Source organism: Maniola jurtina, chromosome 3 (genome assembly GCF_905333055.1).
Source record: "Maniola jurtina chromosome 3, ilManJurt1.1, whole genome shotgun sequence".
NCBI lineage: Eukaryota > Metazoa > Arthropoda > Insecta > Lepidoptera > Nymphalidae > Maniola > Maniola jurtina.
The window spans coordinates 10,155,247-10,173,932 of record NC_060031.1 but is presented as its reverse complement, the minus strand read 5'-3'; the positions used below and the strand labels follow the sequence as shown (position 1 = coordinate 10,173,932).

Sequence of the window (18,686 nt, the reverse complement as noted above, 5' to 3'; positions counted from 1 at the left end):
GCCGGTAGGCGCGATGCGAAAGAAATGTAACGCATTTACAAAATTACTACTCGAAAGAGAAACTAGTGATTCGGTTATATGCCGCGTATTCATATTATTGTGCGCGTGGTCACTCATGACCCAACCATCCCAGTAACGCATTTACAAAAATCACTACTTTTAATTTGAAGCGAAACTAGTGACTCGGTTACATGCCGCGTAACTAGTTAATGTATCTAGTGACGTGAAATAACGCCCACGTCTAGTCGCAAAATAAAAACAACAAAAATATTTTAAAAATACTGTGCAAAAATTATTCTAATGTCTAAATAATTATGTAGAACTTTATTTTTCCAATGAATATAATAAAACTATAAAGTTATCGTGAAGTCTGTGTAAATAGGATTACTTTATTGTAAGTAAATAATATTGTTTGCTCAAGATTCTGGTAAATGTAAATAGTTAAGTTGGTTACGCATTGTTTACCATCTATTGCATCACATTGATAAAGCTCTCTAACTTGAAACAATATTATAAAATGCATGCGGATATGTGTTGTGAATTTTAGTGAAAACAATGGAAGGGCTGAGTCAAAATGAGAAGATAATCTGGAACTGTTGGGAGGAGAAGTCGCCGAGGGATATGGTTCGAGAGGCTGCTGCAAAGGGAACTCATATTAATCTTGCAATTAAATATCTAATGAGTAAAAACTCTTGGAGTGAATCTACAGCACAAGATTGGTTTATGGCAGAGGTAACTATTACCAGAGTAAACAAAACATTTTCTACATAGGTTTTGGCAATGACTTCTATAGACTGGAAACAGGCTGCCACACAGAGGTAGGATGGTATATCACTCACACAAACTTACAAGTTTGTCTTCACTTTTTAAAATAAATGTCCCACTTATGTATTGGTTTTGACTATCTGGAGTTTTATAATATCTTTGCTATTGGTGTTAACTACTGTGTGACCTTTAACTGTAGCTCTAGTACTTACTCCTTGCAAAAGCTTTACTCTTGGAGGTAAAAGGGGACTTTTTAATAAAAGGGGAGTTTTATAATATCTTTGCTATTGGTGTTAACTACTGTGTGACCTTTAACTGTAGCTCTAGTACTTACTCCTTGCAAAAGCTTTACTCTTGGAGGTAAAAGGGGACTTTTTTTATTTAAATGGTGCTTATAAAAGTCATATTTGTGTATATGAATGAATTTTCAATGAGATTAGTCCTGCAAAAATGCAGTGCAGTAAAATAACACAAACAATGTTGAGGTCCTAAGGTGCAGCTGGATTCAGTTGGCGTAAGACTGTGTCATGTGGATTGTGGAATTTCCTACAAGAGACCTATGTCCAGCGTGGATGTCTTTTGGTTTATTTTTCTCTCTCTCGTCTGGCTTTACAAAGATGAGCCAATGTCAAGTTTGTACTTATTGTAACAAGTTAGTTAAACTATACAATTATGGACCCCGTCTGCCAGCGCTCGCCGACATACGCACGGCACCCCCTTAGAGCGCTTTCCAGTCAGTTTTAATAAAAAAAAACGCTCCAAAAAGGCAGAGCACGCCCGCCAGCTAACACCAACACAGACGAAGTCATGTCTTTTGGTTGATAATGATGATGATGATTTAGAGCTATCACCCACAACCACAGTAGCTATACAGCTGTGAAAAGCTCGCAAAAGAAATGACTTTTTGTTGTGACACTATTGAACATTCAAGATATGCGAGGCTGTATCTCCAAAAAGTTGACATGGGTAATAACAGATATTTGAGCCTGTTATTTTTGAGTAGTTAAGTAATAGTCTATTACAACAGATATCACTAATCACAAATAACCAGTTATTCCATTTCTACTATTAAATATATGAACTATGAAGCTTGCTTGTTCAGAAAGTGGAGAACTAGCCTAAAACTTAGCTTTTTTCCAGGTTAAGGCATGGACTGTCCAGCTGCTGATGCGAAAGCAAATATATAAAGTTCTCCACATTCTGAATAAATGCAATATAAACCCAGAAGAACATTTAATGGTTCTGGCAGAGACATCACCAGAAATTGAATACAGAGATTTCATTGTGGAAAACTTGCAAAAACTGTCTAAGGTATTCATGCATTATTTATATTCTGTTCCATATGGTGTTTAAAAATTCTATGGGAACTCTTCGATTTCCAGGTGAGGAATGCCAGCTCTACCAAATTTCATAAAAATTGGTTAAACAGATAACAAATCAAGAAAAGATGCAGACAGATAGACAAACTTTCCCATTTACAGTTTTAATGTTGATAATATTATGTATTCTCCATCTGCCTACATCTATTCTACTATCTCTTGCAGCTGATCACATGGTAAAAAGGTTTCAGAAAAAATTGTGTATACCTGAACTTAGTAAATCTACTGTCTATAATAGTAAGACTAGTACCCTATTGCTATTATTAAAGACATGACATAATCTAGGTTTTAGGTGTACCTGGTTACACCAAGATTCATTTTTTAATTTTATAATAATAATAATAATTGTATGCTAATAAAATATATTCTTTCTTGATTTCTAAGGATATGAAAAGTGAGAATGTAAAAAGGTGGGAAGATTTCAAAAGACATTGGAATTTACTTCGTTATCTGGAAAAGTCGTTTGAAGTTGATGGTACCTTCAAACAAAACAAAGTGTTTGGTATTGGAAGCAACAGAGTATTTGTAAATGAAAGTGAAATTAAGGCATTGACAATTGAGAATATAGAAAAATATCCCCCTGACTGGAAATGCAAGATTGCAACTGCATTATTCTTTGACACATTTGGTGAGTTACAGAAACTGTAATTGTAACCTAGACCTCGTCACTGATTACTAAGCATGATTGTTGTCAAGTGCCTATCTTGCAATAAATCCATTCTATACTAATATTATAAATGTGAAAGTGTGTCTGACTGTCTGTCTGTCTGCTACGTTTTCACGGCCTAACCGCTGAACCGATTTTGATGAAATTTGGTACAGGCATGGGCTTCATCCCGGGGAAGGACATAGGCTACTTTTTATCCCGGAAAATTAAAGAGTTCCTGCGGGATTTAAATAATCGAAATCCAGGCGGGCGAAGCCGCAGGCAATCCTCTAGTAAAAAATAAGTTTTTTAATTCTAATTTTCTCTAAACCACCCATATTCTATATTCTAATATTGCTACTCATATTAAGCTAGATTAATCCTACATCATGCTTGGCTGAACTGTGACCAATAATATCATGTCTTGTCATTCTATGAATTGAAATATTGGACGTAAAATTATAGTTACCTATTATAGATCTTTGGCCTTGCTGTCTCATAAAAGGTGTAATCCTGGCATGGTGTAGTGTGAATCATCTTTTAGCTTGTGAGTTTTAATCATAAAACAAAACAGTTAGGTACTCATCAACATAACATGTCTAAAAATTGTTTTCATGTACAAATGTCGTTCACTATGTTACCATTGTTACAGAATTTTCCCTGCTGGATTTTTCTACACCTCTTAACATGTGGAACTATTTAGTAGATCACAATAAATCTATGATTCTTGTTCGTTGGATCAACGTTCAGATGTCGGAAGTGGTGCGGGACATGAATGCACGCTACAATTTTTTTAACAATGACAATTTTGTACAAAAACTCTTGCATGTTGACACCAAAGGTTTCACTAATGAAGTGCTTGATGCCTTAGACGAAATATTTCGCAAGTGGCCTATTTCAACAGAGATGATAGAAATAATTTCCAACACCACTTGTTTTGAATATACAAAAATGTGTATATATGACACTTTAGCTTCTTACGGTATAATTGTAGAGAGTGAAAAGAAGGATTTATACCAAATAATTGCAAGGTTAGCGAGAACTCAAAATTTGAAATTAATTGATGACATATTTTCCGAATCCTGTGCCACAATGAGTATGCAAGAGTTCTATTTAGAATTGGCAAAGTATTTTGTAAAAAACAAACTGTACAAAGTTTTGACCATTTGTATTGAGGGGCACATACTAGATATAGATTTATCAGAGGTGGAACAGGAGGCTAAGGATTGCATTGAACTGTGGCTGCTGTTCAAAAGTATTGAACAAACTTCTGATAGGCAGAGCCATGTGGTGCCTGTGTATAAAACCTGTCAACAAATAGCAAAGGACGATATTGAAAACTACATTTCTGCTAATCCACATTTGGTGTTAGGTATGATTTTATTGGAAGACAACCTGAATTTATTTGATATATTTTCAAAAGAACAGTTTTTGCAGTTCAAAGACTTCAAGTTGCCAAATAAGGGCTACAAACATAAACATCCACATTTGTATAATGTTTACAAAAAACATGCCAGCAAAAATGAAATGTATGAGTGTAAGGATGTGAACGTCTATCAATTGCTTTCTGGATATCGGGGTCTAGATGTCTCCAAGATATTTGAATTCCAAATAATAAATATGAACAGTAACAATCAGCTACCTGATAAAACCGATCGACGCAGTTTAGGAAGTCTAATATCAAATGAAGTAGATGTACATGGTCTAAAAGCACTGACTCAGAGAACAGTAGATATGCCAGATTTTGCTAATGAAAAACTTATGAAAAGATATGGATATGATGCAAAATTAAATCATACCTATTATTTGAAGCAGTATCGTCCTTGCAATGCCAGCCAAGCTTTCGTGTCTCAGCAGTATCAAATATACAATCGACTACAAGAAAAGAGTATTAAAAGTGCTTGTTGCGAGGCACACGCTTTAGCACTTCAAAATTGGTCTGATACTGCATTGACAGCTTGCGCCATTTCTTTTGTGGCGATGATCGGATGCAATCCCACCAGATGCAGAGTTCACGTATCGGCTACTAAGATGATAAGAAACCATCTCGTGCAGCGTAAAGGATTTCCTGAGAACGAAGCTAATAAAATAATTAATGAGTTCATGATAAAATTGATCCAAAACAATGACGAAACTGCTGCAACTATTCTAAAATATTTAGAAGAAATAACGTCTTGTAAATTGAAAGAAATTCAAGAAGCAGGTGGAAAACATGATATGTCTTTAGTATTGTACGAATCTCAAACAATGGTTAAGTTTGCAATGTTGCACAATTTGCAATTACCAGAAATGCAGCTTAGGGAATTTGTACGAAATGGTTCTTGGTTCAACTTCTTGCTTTTCGGCGATGTTTTTAGATACCCTCTGCCCCAAATGTTACAATTGTCGCAGGACTTCGAAAAGACATCATATGCTGAGCATTTAAAATATATAATGGTTCATAAAAGTGCAGAAGATGATAAAGAACAAAAATCAAATTCCAGTAATGGACAAAGGAGACTCACAAGACTGAATTCAGTTGAAACAGTAAGTGTTCAGTTCAGATGAAACATGCAACAACTGTATTTTGTATTGGTATACCACGTCTTCATCCTCCTAGGATTTCTGTTTACCCATTGCAGTCTGATTTTAACTAAATCTAACTCGATACTACTGCTAGATAATTCAATAGTCTGTGCATATTAGTTAAGTTATGTGTGTGTTATCGTCTTTATGTTTACTAAAAAACTAAATCAAAATTATTATGAAGATTTTCTCATTTCAGAGCCCAACCCAGAGTGTGGTGTTTGACTTCCCGCCGAGCACGTACATGGGGCGGGAGCTATGGGAGGTTGCCGCGGCCTGCCACGGGCCGGAGGACCCCCCGGCCGCCTTGCTGCGGGCTGCTGACCTGTACCGAGAGCCCTTGCTGGTGCTCCTCGCTAGCTGTTATGAGGTAAGATCATCGACTGCCTGGCGAGTATCTACATAAAGCGTGAGCTGTGGGAGGCCGCAACGGCCTGCCATGAGCCAGAGGATCCCCCGACCGCCTTGCTGTGGGATGCTGAGCCTTTGCTGGTGCTCCTCGCTAGCTGGTATGAGGTAAAATCATCGATTTCCTGACTAGCATCTATATGGGGCGGGAGCTGTGGGACGTCGCTGCGGCCTGCCACAGTCCGGGGAAACCCCGGCCGTCTTGTACCGTGTGTTTAATAACCTTATGTCATAATATGTCTTCATCTCAAAATTGTGTATGTTTGCTGTAATCAGATATTATTTTTGTAACAAGCAAAATTATTTTTTTTAGCCTAATGCAGTAGACGTGCTCTGGGCTCACTGGATATTATCTTCCTTGGAGCCAAATGAGCGTAGTCGAGAGGCGTTGCAAACGGTGATTGCGCAGAACGTACCGGCTCAGTTGTTCCAAAAAGTTGCTGAAATATGTCTCGTTGAAGGCTACATTACCACCCTCCATGAGTCCATGCTGATATTTATGCCGGTAAAATATAACGAAAACACAATACTGTGTTGTGGTGTGTTCATGTGTTGTAACGTAGTTTGGTGCAACATTGACCAGTCAAAGCGCGATGTTAAAGTGTGGACTACTGATAGGCGATTGTTGCAAAAAAACAACCGAATGAATCAAACAATTGAACAATCAATTGTCGATTTATTTGTCTTCACAAAAAACAATCGAATAAAAATCGATCATCGATTGTTCAATTTTTCAATTGGTAAGTTTACGAACGCGGAATGTACGGTCGGACAGTCACGTGAGATACGTAACAATTGAACAATCCATTGTTTTTCGTTTGTTCCATTGTTATTCGAATGAATCGCCCATCGCTAGTGTGGACCGTGGACGATAAAATATATGACGCTGTTTACCTTTTTTCGCATCGGAAGCACCACAACATAGTAATCCATACTTACATACTAAATAAAACCATATCAAACTAATACGAAAGTGTGTCTGTCTGTTGCCTTTTTACGGCCCATCTGTTTAACTTTTCTTTTATTTGTGTTGGAAAAAGGATTCTTAAGAAATTTTGATAACCTATATCAATGCAGACGCGGTAGAAGGGGTCGCGGGAACATCTAATATAATCGGGATTGAACTCTTAATCTGTGCATAAAAAAAATTTCACACATAATAATACCGGCTGATTTTCTAAATTATACTTCGTAAATTTTTTTTTATACAGGAAAGCCCTTTAGCGATATTGACATCGTTCCTCTATCGTTGTATACGACGTCTCACCTTTGATTCGGAGACTAACAAGTACTTGACCAGTTTCCTCCAAATTTGTCAACGCCGATACAGCGTGGACGCCAGTGGTCTACCGTGTGACCTGTCCAAAGACTCCCTGCAGAGAATAGCCGTGGCCCTCGTTAAAATAGCACTTATGCACAATTTTGATATGCCTTATCATCAAAAGGAATTCTTGAAATGCTTAGCTGAAGCCCGCTTCGGTAAAGATCTACTTGGTAAGTAAGTTTACACTGCTAATAATTTAAAGCAAGACTATTCTAAATTTCATTGTTTTATGACATTTTATGATGTTGCTTTTTTATTATTAGAACTCCACTAAGATCTTACATTTTCGAGGATTAATCCTCGATTAACTTAAGTTACTTACAAACGAATTATGTATATTTATTGAATATCTTTTTATTTTAGTTCAATCGCCAGATTTCACAATGTTATATGAAATTTTTAAAATAACAATGGAGACTTCATCTGTGATGAACATATCAAAGATGCTGGAAGATGATGCGCCAGCCTATTTTCTAGAATGCGTAGAAATGTACACTCGCGAAGGAAATTACGATGTAGCACTGCAAATTGCTAAACTAGCAGCGTTACCGGTTGACGAAATATTGATCGCCGAATGGGATAAAAAGTGCACAAGACTCACAGGCATAATCGTAGATGACTTAATTGTTTATGATGAAGACTTAACATATATCATTGCTCAGTGTAGTGAGGCCTTCAAGGAAGCTGGCGTATCTTTTAACAGGGCGATTGAGTTTCTTTCGAGAGTTTATGTCGAAGACTTCGAACAAAAGTTCTATGCCTACAGAGTGATTATGAGTTGGTTTGAAGAAAACCGTGTATATGGTGAGAAGAGGGAAGAAATTGAACACGAAATGTGGGACGCGTATTTACGTTGTAGAGTAAACATTGCATTCAAAGACTATCAGGGTACAGTGAACTTTGTTCTCAATGGCCAGAAAGATTCTAATTCCCAAAAAGTTGATTTGGTACACGAAGAAAAGCCTTTCTCGTTGACCTTACACGAGATCGAGGTGGAATCGGATGTGGTGAATATAGAGAACGTCGAACTGTTGGAATATCCCGAAGACATAGACCGCTGGAAAAAAGCTGTCAGCGAGTTGTTGGAGTTGAAATTACTTGTGGAAGGCTTCCGGTTGGCCGCGTTGTACAAACCGCCTGATGAATACCGATATGGGTCTCCCGTGTGCCCCGTGCAAATTATAAGGACATGTCTACGACTGGCAGAAGGTACATGCTCGCCGTACGAATTGCCACAGGAGCTGCGATTGGTGATATCCTCGCCTACACTTCAAAACAAGTTGACTGGTAAGCTATGTATTTGTTTGAGTTTGTTCTTTTATAAATTACTAGTGACTCGCCCCGGCTTCGCGCGGGTAGGTTATTAAAATTTTTGTAGGGAAAGAAAAAATAGCCCATGTCATTCAGGAATAATGTTTGTTTCTATGGTGAAAGAATTTTCAAAATCGGTTCAGTAGTCCCAGAGATTACAGAGATTGAGAGTATAGAATGAATTGTTTGCAGCCTGTTCCTTATGGCAAAAGTCTCATAGCTATCAAAAGAGAGCAAAAATCACGGAAACAAAAGTGTTAATTGAACAGAAACTCAACTTGAGTACAAAAGTAAAAGGATTCTTGTGTACGCGTCAGGCACGTAATGTATTACGCAACCGCCATTTTGTACATGAAAAGAAGCCGATTACCACCAACCAACCGTGCCTTTACGAATATCTAAAATGATAAATTGTGTTCGGTGACAGTTTCAGAGGCGTCCGAAACTAGTTTCGAAGAGTTGGTCGTGATACAGGAAAGACAAGACGGTGACGGCGTGCCTCACCTGGCTGCGCGCGAGGAAGCGGACCGCCTGTCTGCGTTAGAAGCTCTTGCAGTGCGCAGTGGCCTCTCCGTTGCTAAACAGGTAACTTGTTGATGTCTTTACCGTCTTTTTAACCCCCGACTCAAAATGAGGGGTGTTATAAGTTTGACGTGTGTATCTGTGTGTTTGTGTATCTGTTTGTGGCATCGTAGCTCCTAAACGAAAGAACCGATTTAGTTTTTTTTTTGTTTGAAAGGTGGCTTGATCGAGAGTGTTTTCAGCTATAATCCAAGAAAATCGGTTCAACCGTTTGAAAGTTATTAACGGTTTCGTGTCGGGGGTTTTTAAATTTTTCAATTGAAAATATGTTATTGTCAGTGTCTGTTTGCGTTATTTTCGTCTTTTTTCTTAGTATAATCACAGTTAATAGTACCCGAGGTACAAAAGGATCGTTCCGCAAAGACATTTAAATTAATAGCGACCGACTCTTGTTGCGACGCAAAAAAGTGCAATTTAGCTTGCACAGTACTGCAGACTAAAGACAAACGCCTCGTTTTATCGCGTAAACTTTTATCCTATCTTTCCTCTATATCACCAGAGCAGTGCGTCCTGTTGCTTTCAACCTTCCATTTCAAACCCCAATTTAAAGGGATTATGGTAAGCACTACATTCTGTAATTATCTGGTTATGGTAGATAGCGAGCTACTTCCGGATCGCACTACAAATCGGCTGGGATTATGCGTCAGTGCTGAAGTACCAAAGCCGTCCCTTGGACTTCATTAACTTGGTCAGCGGCAGAGCTCGAATGTCGTTGGCGAATCTCGTCTTCCGTACTTTCAATATACCGTCTAAACAAGTAAGTAGTTACAATCATTTTAAAGTGATTTTATTCCTCTACAAAATTTTTACTTTACTGGAGATACTTAATTAATTCGGGGAAAAGAAAACTTTGGTTGACTAAAATTGTGTCTGTTATTAATAAAATTGTGATCTGAATTTTTGCTCTTCGCCTGAGTCCAATTCCTAATAATAATTTATAAAGGAAATCATCGATTTCGTCACGATAAGATAATATCACATATGTATATTTACTAGAAAAATACTATGCTGACTGACAAAACCGCTCTTATTAGAGAAAATCGTAACCTTTCAATAACTTGAAGTATTTTGAAATCTGAAATGTTCTATTATTTTATTTCTATTGATTTTAAAGATTGCAGAATACTTGTGCCGGGAGATGGTAGCTGCGATAATATCGCCACACCTACTGAAAACTTCGACATTCAGACAAAAAGAACACTTTCAGTACACTCTTTGGGGCTACATCCTCGATTCAGATATCGAAATGTTTCTAAACATGCGTCCAGATGCTTGCAGTCAAATCGGTCGATTGATTCTTGACCATTTAATGGCTTTCCAAAAGATTTATAAGGCAACGGGGGTTTTGAAGATTCCTGAAAATAGTTTGGATGATAGTTGTCTCGATGTAGAAACTTTGATCGACGAAGAGTATCAAAACGTAGAAGGCGATGAAGTAGAATCGATCATGACAGAAGAGGGCACACTTATGTCTGCCGAAACGGAATCAGTGTACTCTGTTTCCACGGTCTACAACGCTGGTAACAAGATGTCACGTGACTCTAGAAGAAACTTGTTCGACGTAATTTCTCGAAGCAATATTCATATTAGATACGAAGTCAAGTCGAATATCCGGAAGATTACCAAAGGTGCCAAATTATCAACGAAACAGGTGAATATAATTAAGGATTGCTTGCTATTGTTATCATTACCAATTATTATTTAAAGTTTTATGCTATTATATATATGCATGTATATTGCTTTTATAAGTACTTTTAAAAGTTAAAAAAAAAGTGTTATATCTTGTACGATTGTAGAGAACCCTTCGTGTGCGGGTCCGATTCGAACTTGACTGATTTTTTTATTTCAGGTGAACATAATCTCGATCGAGTTGTTGGTTCTCGCACACGAATGTTTTTCGTGCGCGTGCGACACGGAGGGCGTTGCGGTGGTGCTGCGTTCCGCGCAGGCGCTGTCCGCGCGACTGTTGGCCGCACGCTCGTGGCGACTGATGGTGCGGCTGCTAACGGGCCTTGCTCGCTACACGGAGTGCGCTTATATCTTACAGGTATCTTATATCTCACAGTTGTCAGTTCTCGCGCACGAGTGTTTTTCGCGCGCGTGCGTTGTGGTTGTTCTAAAATGAGACTGCTCAGTAGTGGGCTGGTGATGATGATGATGATGATGACCCAATGTGACTTATGGTCATCACGAAATGTGATGAATAACGCAAACCATCCTAATTTAATCTGGCAATGTACATATTTTCGGGTTTCATAAGTGTGAATTTTTTCAGGCGTTACGCGAAAACCATCAATTTGAATTCCTCCTCGGCCAGTTCGACTACATGCTGGGCCAACAGCAGGACAAGATCGCGGAGTTCAAACACGGCTTACTCGACTTCCTGAAAACGCACTGTCCAGGCGACACGGACACATACATAATGGTTGCGCTACATTTCAACATGTACTCGGAAGCTGCGCACGTTAAGAAGAAACAGGCCAATGATCTGATAGATGATTTGGAGAAAATGGCCAGTGACGCGTCCAAAACGTCTCGTAGACAATCTCAGCCCGTTTGGCTCATGATCCACGACAATGTTCCAACGAGATCCCTCCTCGATACGGCATTGAATCATTGCAACGATGCTTGTGAACTTTACCTTCAAGGGGGTTGTACGGGATTTGCGGGAGAAATGGCGAACCTCGCGCAAAAGATAGCACTGCAAATATCTCTTCTGAACGCATCGCCGACGCGACTCATTCTTAATAGAAGCACTGAACAGACGTACAGCCTTGTGACGGAATATTTAAGGTATGTATAGTATAGGTATCCGTTTTAAAATAGTGGTTAAGAGTGTAAAAAGACTATTCTATAAGTTTCTAAATAAAGTACCTATTTTGGAACAGTAACAATTGTTTATACTATTTGATCAATGATCACAATTTTTATCTGATTAATTTTTTTTTTAAACTAACTGTTTATTAGAAAACTCTAAAAAAATCTCAAATAACCTTTGACCTTGAATAACTTTTTAGCAGACATGGGATCTTTTGGGACTTATATATTTTTTTTGTAATGGTGTACCCAAGGTCTCCACTAATATTTTCCAGACTGTCTATTGGACCGGACTAAAACCCATAGCAATGTTATAATCATATCAAAATTTTTCTAGCTTCATGGAGGGACTGGTACTTCTATCGAGTAGCGGGAGTTCCGTGTGGCGTGAACTGGCTTACCGACGTGCATTAACAAACGATCAGGCTTACCTCCGCGATATGGCGACTTATCGACCCGATATAGCACACGACTTTATAAACAGGTACGACCTCATTTCACTAAAATCTCCAGAAAACCTGGACGACTGCTCTAGCGATGTGGTCTTATTAGTGGAAGGTCCTGGAATAAAAAAAAGGATCACTTCGTTGTCTGTCTGTCTGTCAAAACCCGTCAAGGGAATCGAAATCTATAGGGTACTTGCCATTGAATTAGAATCATTAAATTTAGCAAGAAGCAATGTCTTACTGTACGCAAATTTCTGTGCCACATCCCGCATCATCTGCGCAAGATTCGCCAGTTTGACCGAAACTTTATACATGGTTTGGTAATTTTCAGGTATAAATCGGAAAAGAAGAGAACCCCCGTATCTCAGGCGGCTATGACAGAATTGCGTACCCTGATTAGATGATACAGGGCCAAAAACGCTAACGTTTATAAGATCTCACTCTAAATATCATATAAATAGAGTTTATATTCCAAAGTTTTAACGTCTTTATTACTCTTTATTTATAAGTTTTAATAAAAATGACGACATTAATGTATATTCATGTCTAATATATTATTTGTAAGTTAAGTGTATACCTGTGATATTCTGTATTGACTGAGAAAAACATATTTTTATAGCTTTGTAGTTTATAAATAAAACTTTTATTATCTACATTACGTTTTGTATTATTAAAGATCAATCTCGATAAATCGATATCGTCCTGAATCTTTCAAGCAGTCTCATTCCTTCAATAATGTAGAACTGCCATACACAGAAAGCTCTAGTAGTTTGAAACGTTGAAAAACGTTCACGGTCCGATCGAGCGGTCGACTGCAAAGACTGCAGTTGAATTGACAACTGCTAGAGAAGTTAACAATTCAACTGTAATCGACCACTCGTAGAGGTCGCGACTGTTCGAGCGGTCTTGTGTGTGTTACAAATTACAATGAAAGGAAGAAGATTTTCTCCGTGCAGTTGAAGCAGTCAGTCATACTGCTTCAAGCTATCCGTGTATAGCCGCTTTTAGATGACAACATCGACGGAATATGCAAAAACGATCACTGAACTGAAACTTCATGTCTAGTACTGCAGGTCGATTGCGAAAAAACTGCATAAATTACAACCGCAATTGTTGTGATTGGCTGAATTCATGCTATTCTTGTTGCAACAATGCATTGAAGTCAATTATAGTGAGCGAGCGTCTACCTGCAATCAGAGGTTATTGCAATTGACATTGTAGCTCATGCTACCACAATCGAGCTCCTTGTCGAAAACATTTTTTACCCAGATTCAATATGTGAAATCTTCGAACATTTTGTGCAAAACTTGAACTTGAAGCGTGACTAGCGCGAAAAAGAGTGACTACCATTGGGTAGGTATTATTTGATTAAAAAAGTTTATAAATAAAACTACCTTATTTTAAAATAGATTTTATTATAAATTAACATAAACCCAACACAAGATATTGGTTATATTATCTAGTACATAAAGTGACAGAATATAAAGCCCTAATTTAGGGTACAAGTGAAAAGAACCTCAGTCCTTCTAATACTCGACGCACATTTCATTTAAGTAACACAAAATTACATAAGACAAAAACCTGTCCTGCCAAAAATAATTGCACAAATTTTAGGAGGAGAAAAGTGCCTTTTACCTTTTTCTATTTTAGAAAAACAAAACTTTTTTACTGTATTGAACCATATGCGCTTTTCCGCGATGTATTAAAAGCTTCCAAAAGTCGCAAAATTTTGCTTATGGGATGATACCGATCCAACTCAAATGTAGACACGCTCTAGGAAACTAATGTCTGTCTTCTGTGATTTTCTTTAAAATTACACGGACTCTAAAGGGTAAAAGAAAATCCTTATTAATCTAGAACGTTTGGTTACTATTCAAATAAGAAGTAAATTTCGTTTGTATGGGGCGCGTTCGATAGATTCCGCTTAATTGCTTTTACATCATGCACACTCTAAAAATTTGAGCACATAATATTTGACAGGCTCATACACAAGCTTTTCATACAGAGAGACTGATTTATATATAAATACAAGAATACTGGAATAGCGAATAAAAGAAATTCATAAGAAATGGCGCAATGAGATTCATTCTCGCGATTATAACACCAATAATACAAATAGTAGGTACCTATAGTCATCATTGTCTGTCTATCGAAAGAACATTTTATATAGTATTTTGTTGTTTTACGAAAAAATTAGGGTAAGTTAATCATAAAAATAAATAAATACAAAGAATAAGTTTAATATGTATTCATGATAAGATAAGTTACTGGTAAGATGGGCAAGAATATGATCTTCATCTTTATAATATTATTTACAAAAATAAATCACAAAAAAATCGAGGCAAGATTTCAAACTAAGTCATTATTCAGGTAGACAGGGAAGGTTTTTACTGAATGAAATAAATAAAAATAAACATGATAAAGTAAGTAGGTAAATAAATAAAAACACATCTCGCTAAATACAAATAAATAAAGAATAAAAGTGTAAAATTCAATACCAACGGACTGAGTGTACATAGAGATTGGAATGTATAATATTATCTACCTACTCTATGATTAAGAGGTAAATGCTTTAACGTACGTAAACGTTGCTGCTACAAAGAAGATATTAAGTAGGTATATTCAGTAAATACTTTATCAAGTTCGCTTAATTTGATCCCCAAGGTATCATAAATTAATTATTATAATCCTAAGTAGATAGGTTAAATCAAGAAGTAGTGAATTAATATAAAAGCAAGGACCTCTACGTACTAAACTGCTCAGTTCGAACCATTTATGCGGACTGCAAATCGCTTTTGCATAATAGGATGCCCACAGCCTAATGTCAAAACTAATTTATACTGTTTCATAGAACAAGTAAAATAAGTACCTAGGTAATACAATTTTTGTTCGCAATGTCCAATTTAGTACGTAGTACGTAGAAGTATGAAAGAGTTTCAAGTGTGTTGTTCCATTAAGTAGTACCTAATTTAGATTGCACCTTTAATGAATGAAAATATTCTATGCTAATTGCGTCTACTAAAAAAAAATATGACGCTTAATATTTCTGCAATAAATTATTTTTATTTACAGATAATAATAAAGTAAAAATTTTGTATTTTCTACATAATTGACACCGGTAACGCAGTATCCTACTCTAACTTCTAGTTATTGTACTTCGTGGTAGCTTCACAATCCTTAACTTAAGGCTGCGTCATTTGTATCGTTTTAGTTTATCGTATCCTGGCCGCGAATGCCCTACTTTTTTTTAACTTTTTTAATCTTTGATCGTTAGTAAGACCTTGTTCAGAAAAGAAGCAAGTTCGCCACGAATCGTTTTGCACAAATCGTTTTGCAACGCACGTTGGTGAGGTACTGGGCAAAGAGAATATAATCACTACGTTGTACTGGGCGCGAATACATCGCGTCCACAAACATCGCCCGAATTTATAATACGAGCGTAAATCGCGTGTAGTACGCCGGACTCGTGACTCGTGCGAATATCGGCGTCGTTCGAGTTACTAGGTTGCATCCACACAAATGGAGTGGCTTGAATGCTCGCGCGTTCTCTCTTTCTGGACGCAACGTACGCGCGTGTATACGTGAACTTCTTGGACGAGGTCTTAGACGCAAAATAGATGATACACCGATGCATCCTTTACAAACAACCAGAATATGCTGTTATTATTTAGGCCTTTGTGGAAAATACACTAAAAAGATACAAGAATTGATTCAGCCTAATGTGCACTGCGATTTATACGCGTTTTAAAAATAAATTGCTTTTCAATTGAGCAAATAAAACATGAGTTTTCAACTCCACCTAAAGCAAGAGAATTGAGTTTCGTTTAAAAGGAATATAACACCGATCGTCTAAAAGAGATCAGAACGTTCTGAACGTTTCTGAAACATAGCCTTAATTTTTAATAAGCTTATAACTATGTACAAATACATGCATTGCAAAGTCATAAACTAGCATACTTTAACGTCCGGTTTCAATATTCAATCTATCTGTTATTATCTGTGGGTAATTATTTAACACAACGCTATTTTTCAAAATTTACTTAGTTATTTGTTAAATATTACAGACAAAATTGGATAGGCGTTACGTTTCGTCCACGGAGGGAAAGCGGGCATATTATGGCCATTTTTTACAAATAGCAAAGTTGCTAATTTGCAAAATGAGGATGACAAATTACAAATACATTTAATATTGAAACTCGGTGAAAACTATGGACCGATTTAGATAGCACGGACCATTTTCCAGCCATTCACAAATCGAAAATTGAATCTAGAGAGGTACTTATAAAATCGAAGATAACTACAAATTTTGTTCTGTTGCAGATTATCATCACATCACAGTCTCACATTAAACCTATTAATGCCGTTTCAGAACAATTTTTAATTTCAATTTTTACATACCTATTAACAAAGTTAACTCACATACTTATTTACATTAAAATCAAAACTTTAGAATCATGAAGTTTAGAATAGATGAACTTTAGAATAAACGTTTAAATGGTTCCACTTAACTAATGTAGGTACTTATGTCGGTATAAGTATTATATTTGATTTCGTTATATTTTATTTTGAATTTGCTTTCTACTTTACATCGTCGTTAAAAAAATATTTATTCTTCTTACATAAGTATTATTTACAATAGAAAAATAATAAAAATTAAAAATATTTTATCTAATACTAAAATAAACACAGCTGAGTTAGATAGAACTTGATTAAAATCATTAGTACCTATATTGTACTTATTTTGGCATACATATATTATGGACGTCTTGGCATGATATGGATGCCCCTCGAGTCTGGTTGGCCTAGCTCAGTGTTTTTGAACCTTATGCATGGCGCGGTTCTCTTAGTATGGAAAAATATTTGGCGACTGCCTACCTTCCGATGTTTATTACTTACTTGTAATTTTTATGTTACAACCATAGACTCATTACAATCGTTCCGTATCGAATCCATAGACCATTTTCAAATTGTTTTTTTTACTTCAAAAGCCTATCTATATAAGAAGGTCGCAGTTACTTCTAAAAATTAAACTTTCAAAGTTACTGCGACCCCCCTCATCGGGTTTCGCGACCCACACGTTAAAAATCACTGGTCTAGCTCAACATGCGTCCTAACATTCCGACTTAAGATTCCCGAGGGCGGTCCATGCCAACCGAGTATTTAATTCATATAATCAATTGATATTACCGTATCCATTCTATATTTCGCAAGTAATTTCTCTATATCATCGAAAAAATTATATCTAATAGACGCCTTATGTTTCATATTTTCATGTCGAGTGAAAGAGTATAAACGTTTCGATCAAATTCTCGAGTCTGAGATTAAAACGACCCAAGATCGCGGTTTTGAACCTTTTATAAAATTATCAATAAGTAATTTTTATAATCACATCTCTCAATTGAATAGTTAATCTACCTAAAAATAAATAGGTAATTAAGTATTTACAAATTACAGGCTTTGTTCAAACCCCAAAAACACTTCTAGTAGGTAGCTAAAAATACAACACATCCCGATTCTTGGGCTCAATACATGGAGACCCAGGTACGGACCACCTGGTCCCTGTCTGCCGGCCTGGCGTAGCAACAAAGCAATCACCAGACCCCAACTGCCAAAACCTTTTGGAGGATCGCGAAAATTGAGCGATTTAAGAAAACTAAGTCAATAATAAAATTGAGAATCCTAATAAGGAACTAATATGTAAATTAAGTTTCGGTGACTCGAGTTTTTTTTTAATGATAAAATTGATTTCTCGAGACTATCATTTGGTCACATAATCCTGCTACGCTCCTGATTGCTGTACTGACAATCTAACAGTTGGAATGAGACCCACTTAACCATGCTTATATGAGATTCTCTTCCTCCGTTATCATTATCGTAACGATTCTGAGATTTATTTCATAGCTATTACAACCAAATGTTGTACGTTCATACTAAATATCACTTAAAGCTTAAACTACGTGAGTAACACGGTACGAGTGTTTTTCCTCTATCACCGTTTGTATCGTACGGTGCACATTCTCCGGCAAGTGGTCGAGCAGCATCCTAGGCATCACTTGTAGTTCCATGAAGTCCTCAGGACATGCCCACCGCATCTCGTATGTAGGTTCCTGCGTGCGCACTTTTCTATAAAAAAATAACATTTGCATTAAGTTTTGATCCCTTTACATTACACCTTACTTGGTTTCTATATCACAATACATAGTGATAGAGGTTTTCTTGGACTAATAATAATGCGGTGGGACGTGGGTTGAGGGTTTCCATATTCTTCCGTATTGATAGCTAAAACACAACTAAGACTACAGTTGTAGCCGGCAGAAAATTTCGTACATCGACCTTTAGATAGGGATTTCGGCTTTGTAGAGCGTTGTCTCTGTCACTTATACCTATGTGACGTTTTGTCGGTCTCAGCGATAGAGACAACGCTTTACGAAACCGCTATCTCT

The 18,686-nt window shown here is 36.9% G+C and overlaps 2 protein-coding genes across 12 annotated transcripts in view; one reads left to right on the top strand and one right to left on the bottom strand.

Annotated features, from left to right (window-relative positions):
• Nucleotides 1–250: 250 nt before the first annotated feature.
• On the top strand, nt 251–12,896 carry LOC123881182 (spatacsin). 5 transcript variants are annotated; one of them, XM_045929820.1, is made up of 16 exons: nt 251–394; nt 548–732; nt 1,906–2,076; nt 2,529–2,772; nt 3,443–5,316; nt 5,555–5,725; nt 6,077–6,268; nt 6,975–7,257; nt 7,451–8,374; nt 8,826–8,983; nt 9,576–9,737; nt 10,095–10,631; nt 10,830–11,027; nt 11,256–11,773; nt 12,135–12,281; nt 12,575–12,896. In XM_045929820.1, exons 2-16 carry the CDS (start codon nt 556–558, stop codon nt 12,645–12,647), a joined length of 5,829 nt encoding a protein of 1,942 aa, XP_045785776.1. In that variant the 5' UTR covers nt 251–394; nt 548–555; the 3' UTR covers nt 12,648–12,896. The 5 variants fall into 5 exon arrangements, with proteins under 5 accessions (XP_045785776.1, XP_045785780.1, XP_045785778.1 ...); XM_045929824.1 differs by having other exon boundaries at nt 266–433; XM_045929822.1 differs by having other exon boundaries at nt 266–449.
• Nucleotides 12,897–13,892: 996 nt separating this feature from the next.
• Nucleotides 13,893–18,686, bottom strand: part of LOC123880990 (diacylglycerol lipase-beta) — an 88,261-nt gene continuing 83,467 nt past the window's right edge. For 5 of the 7 annotated variants that reach the window (XM_045929484.1, XM_045929483.1, XM_045929485.1 and 2 more), the window contains one exon: nt 13,893–18,366. In XM_045929484.1, the coding sequence (XP_045785440.1) occupies nt 18,192–18,366 (175 nt within the window). In that variant the 3' untranslated portion in view covers nt 13,893–18,191. The remainder of the gene's footprint in view (nt 18,367–18,686) is intronic. The other 2 variants (XR_006799387.1, XM_045929488.1) reach the window with 2 other exon arrangements.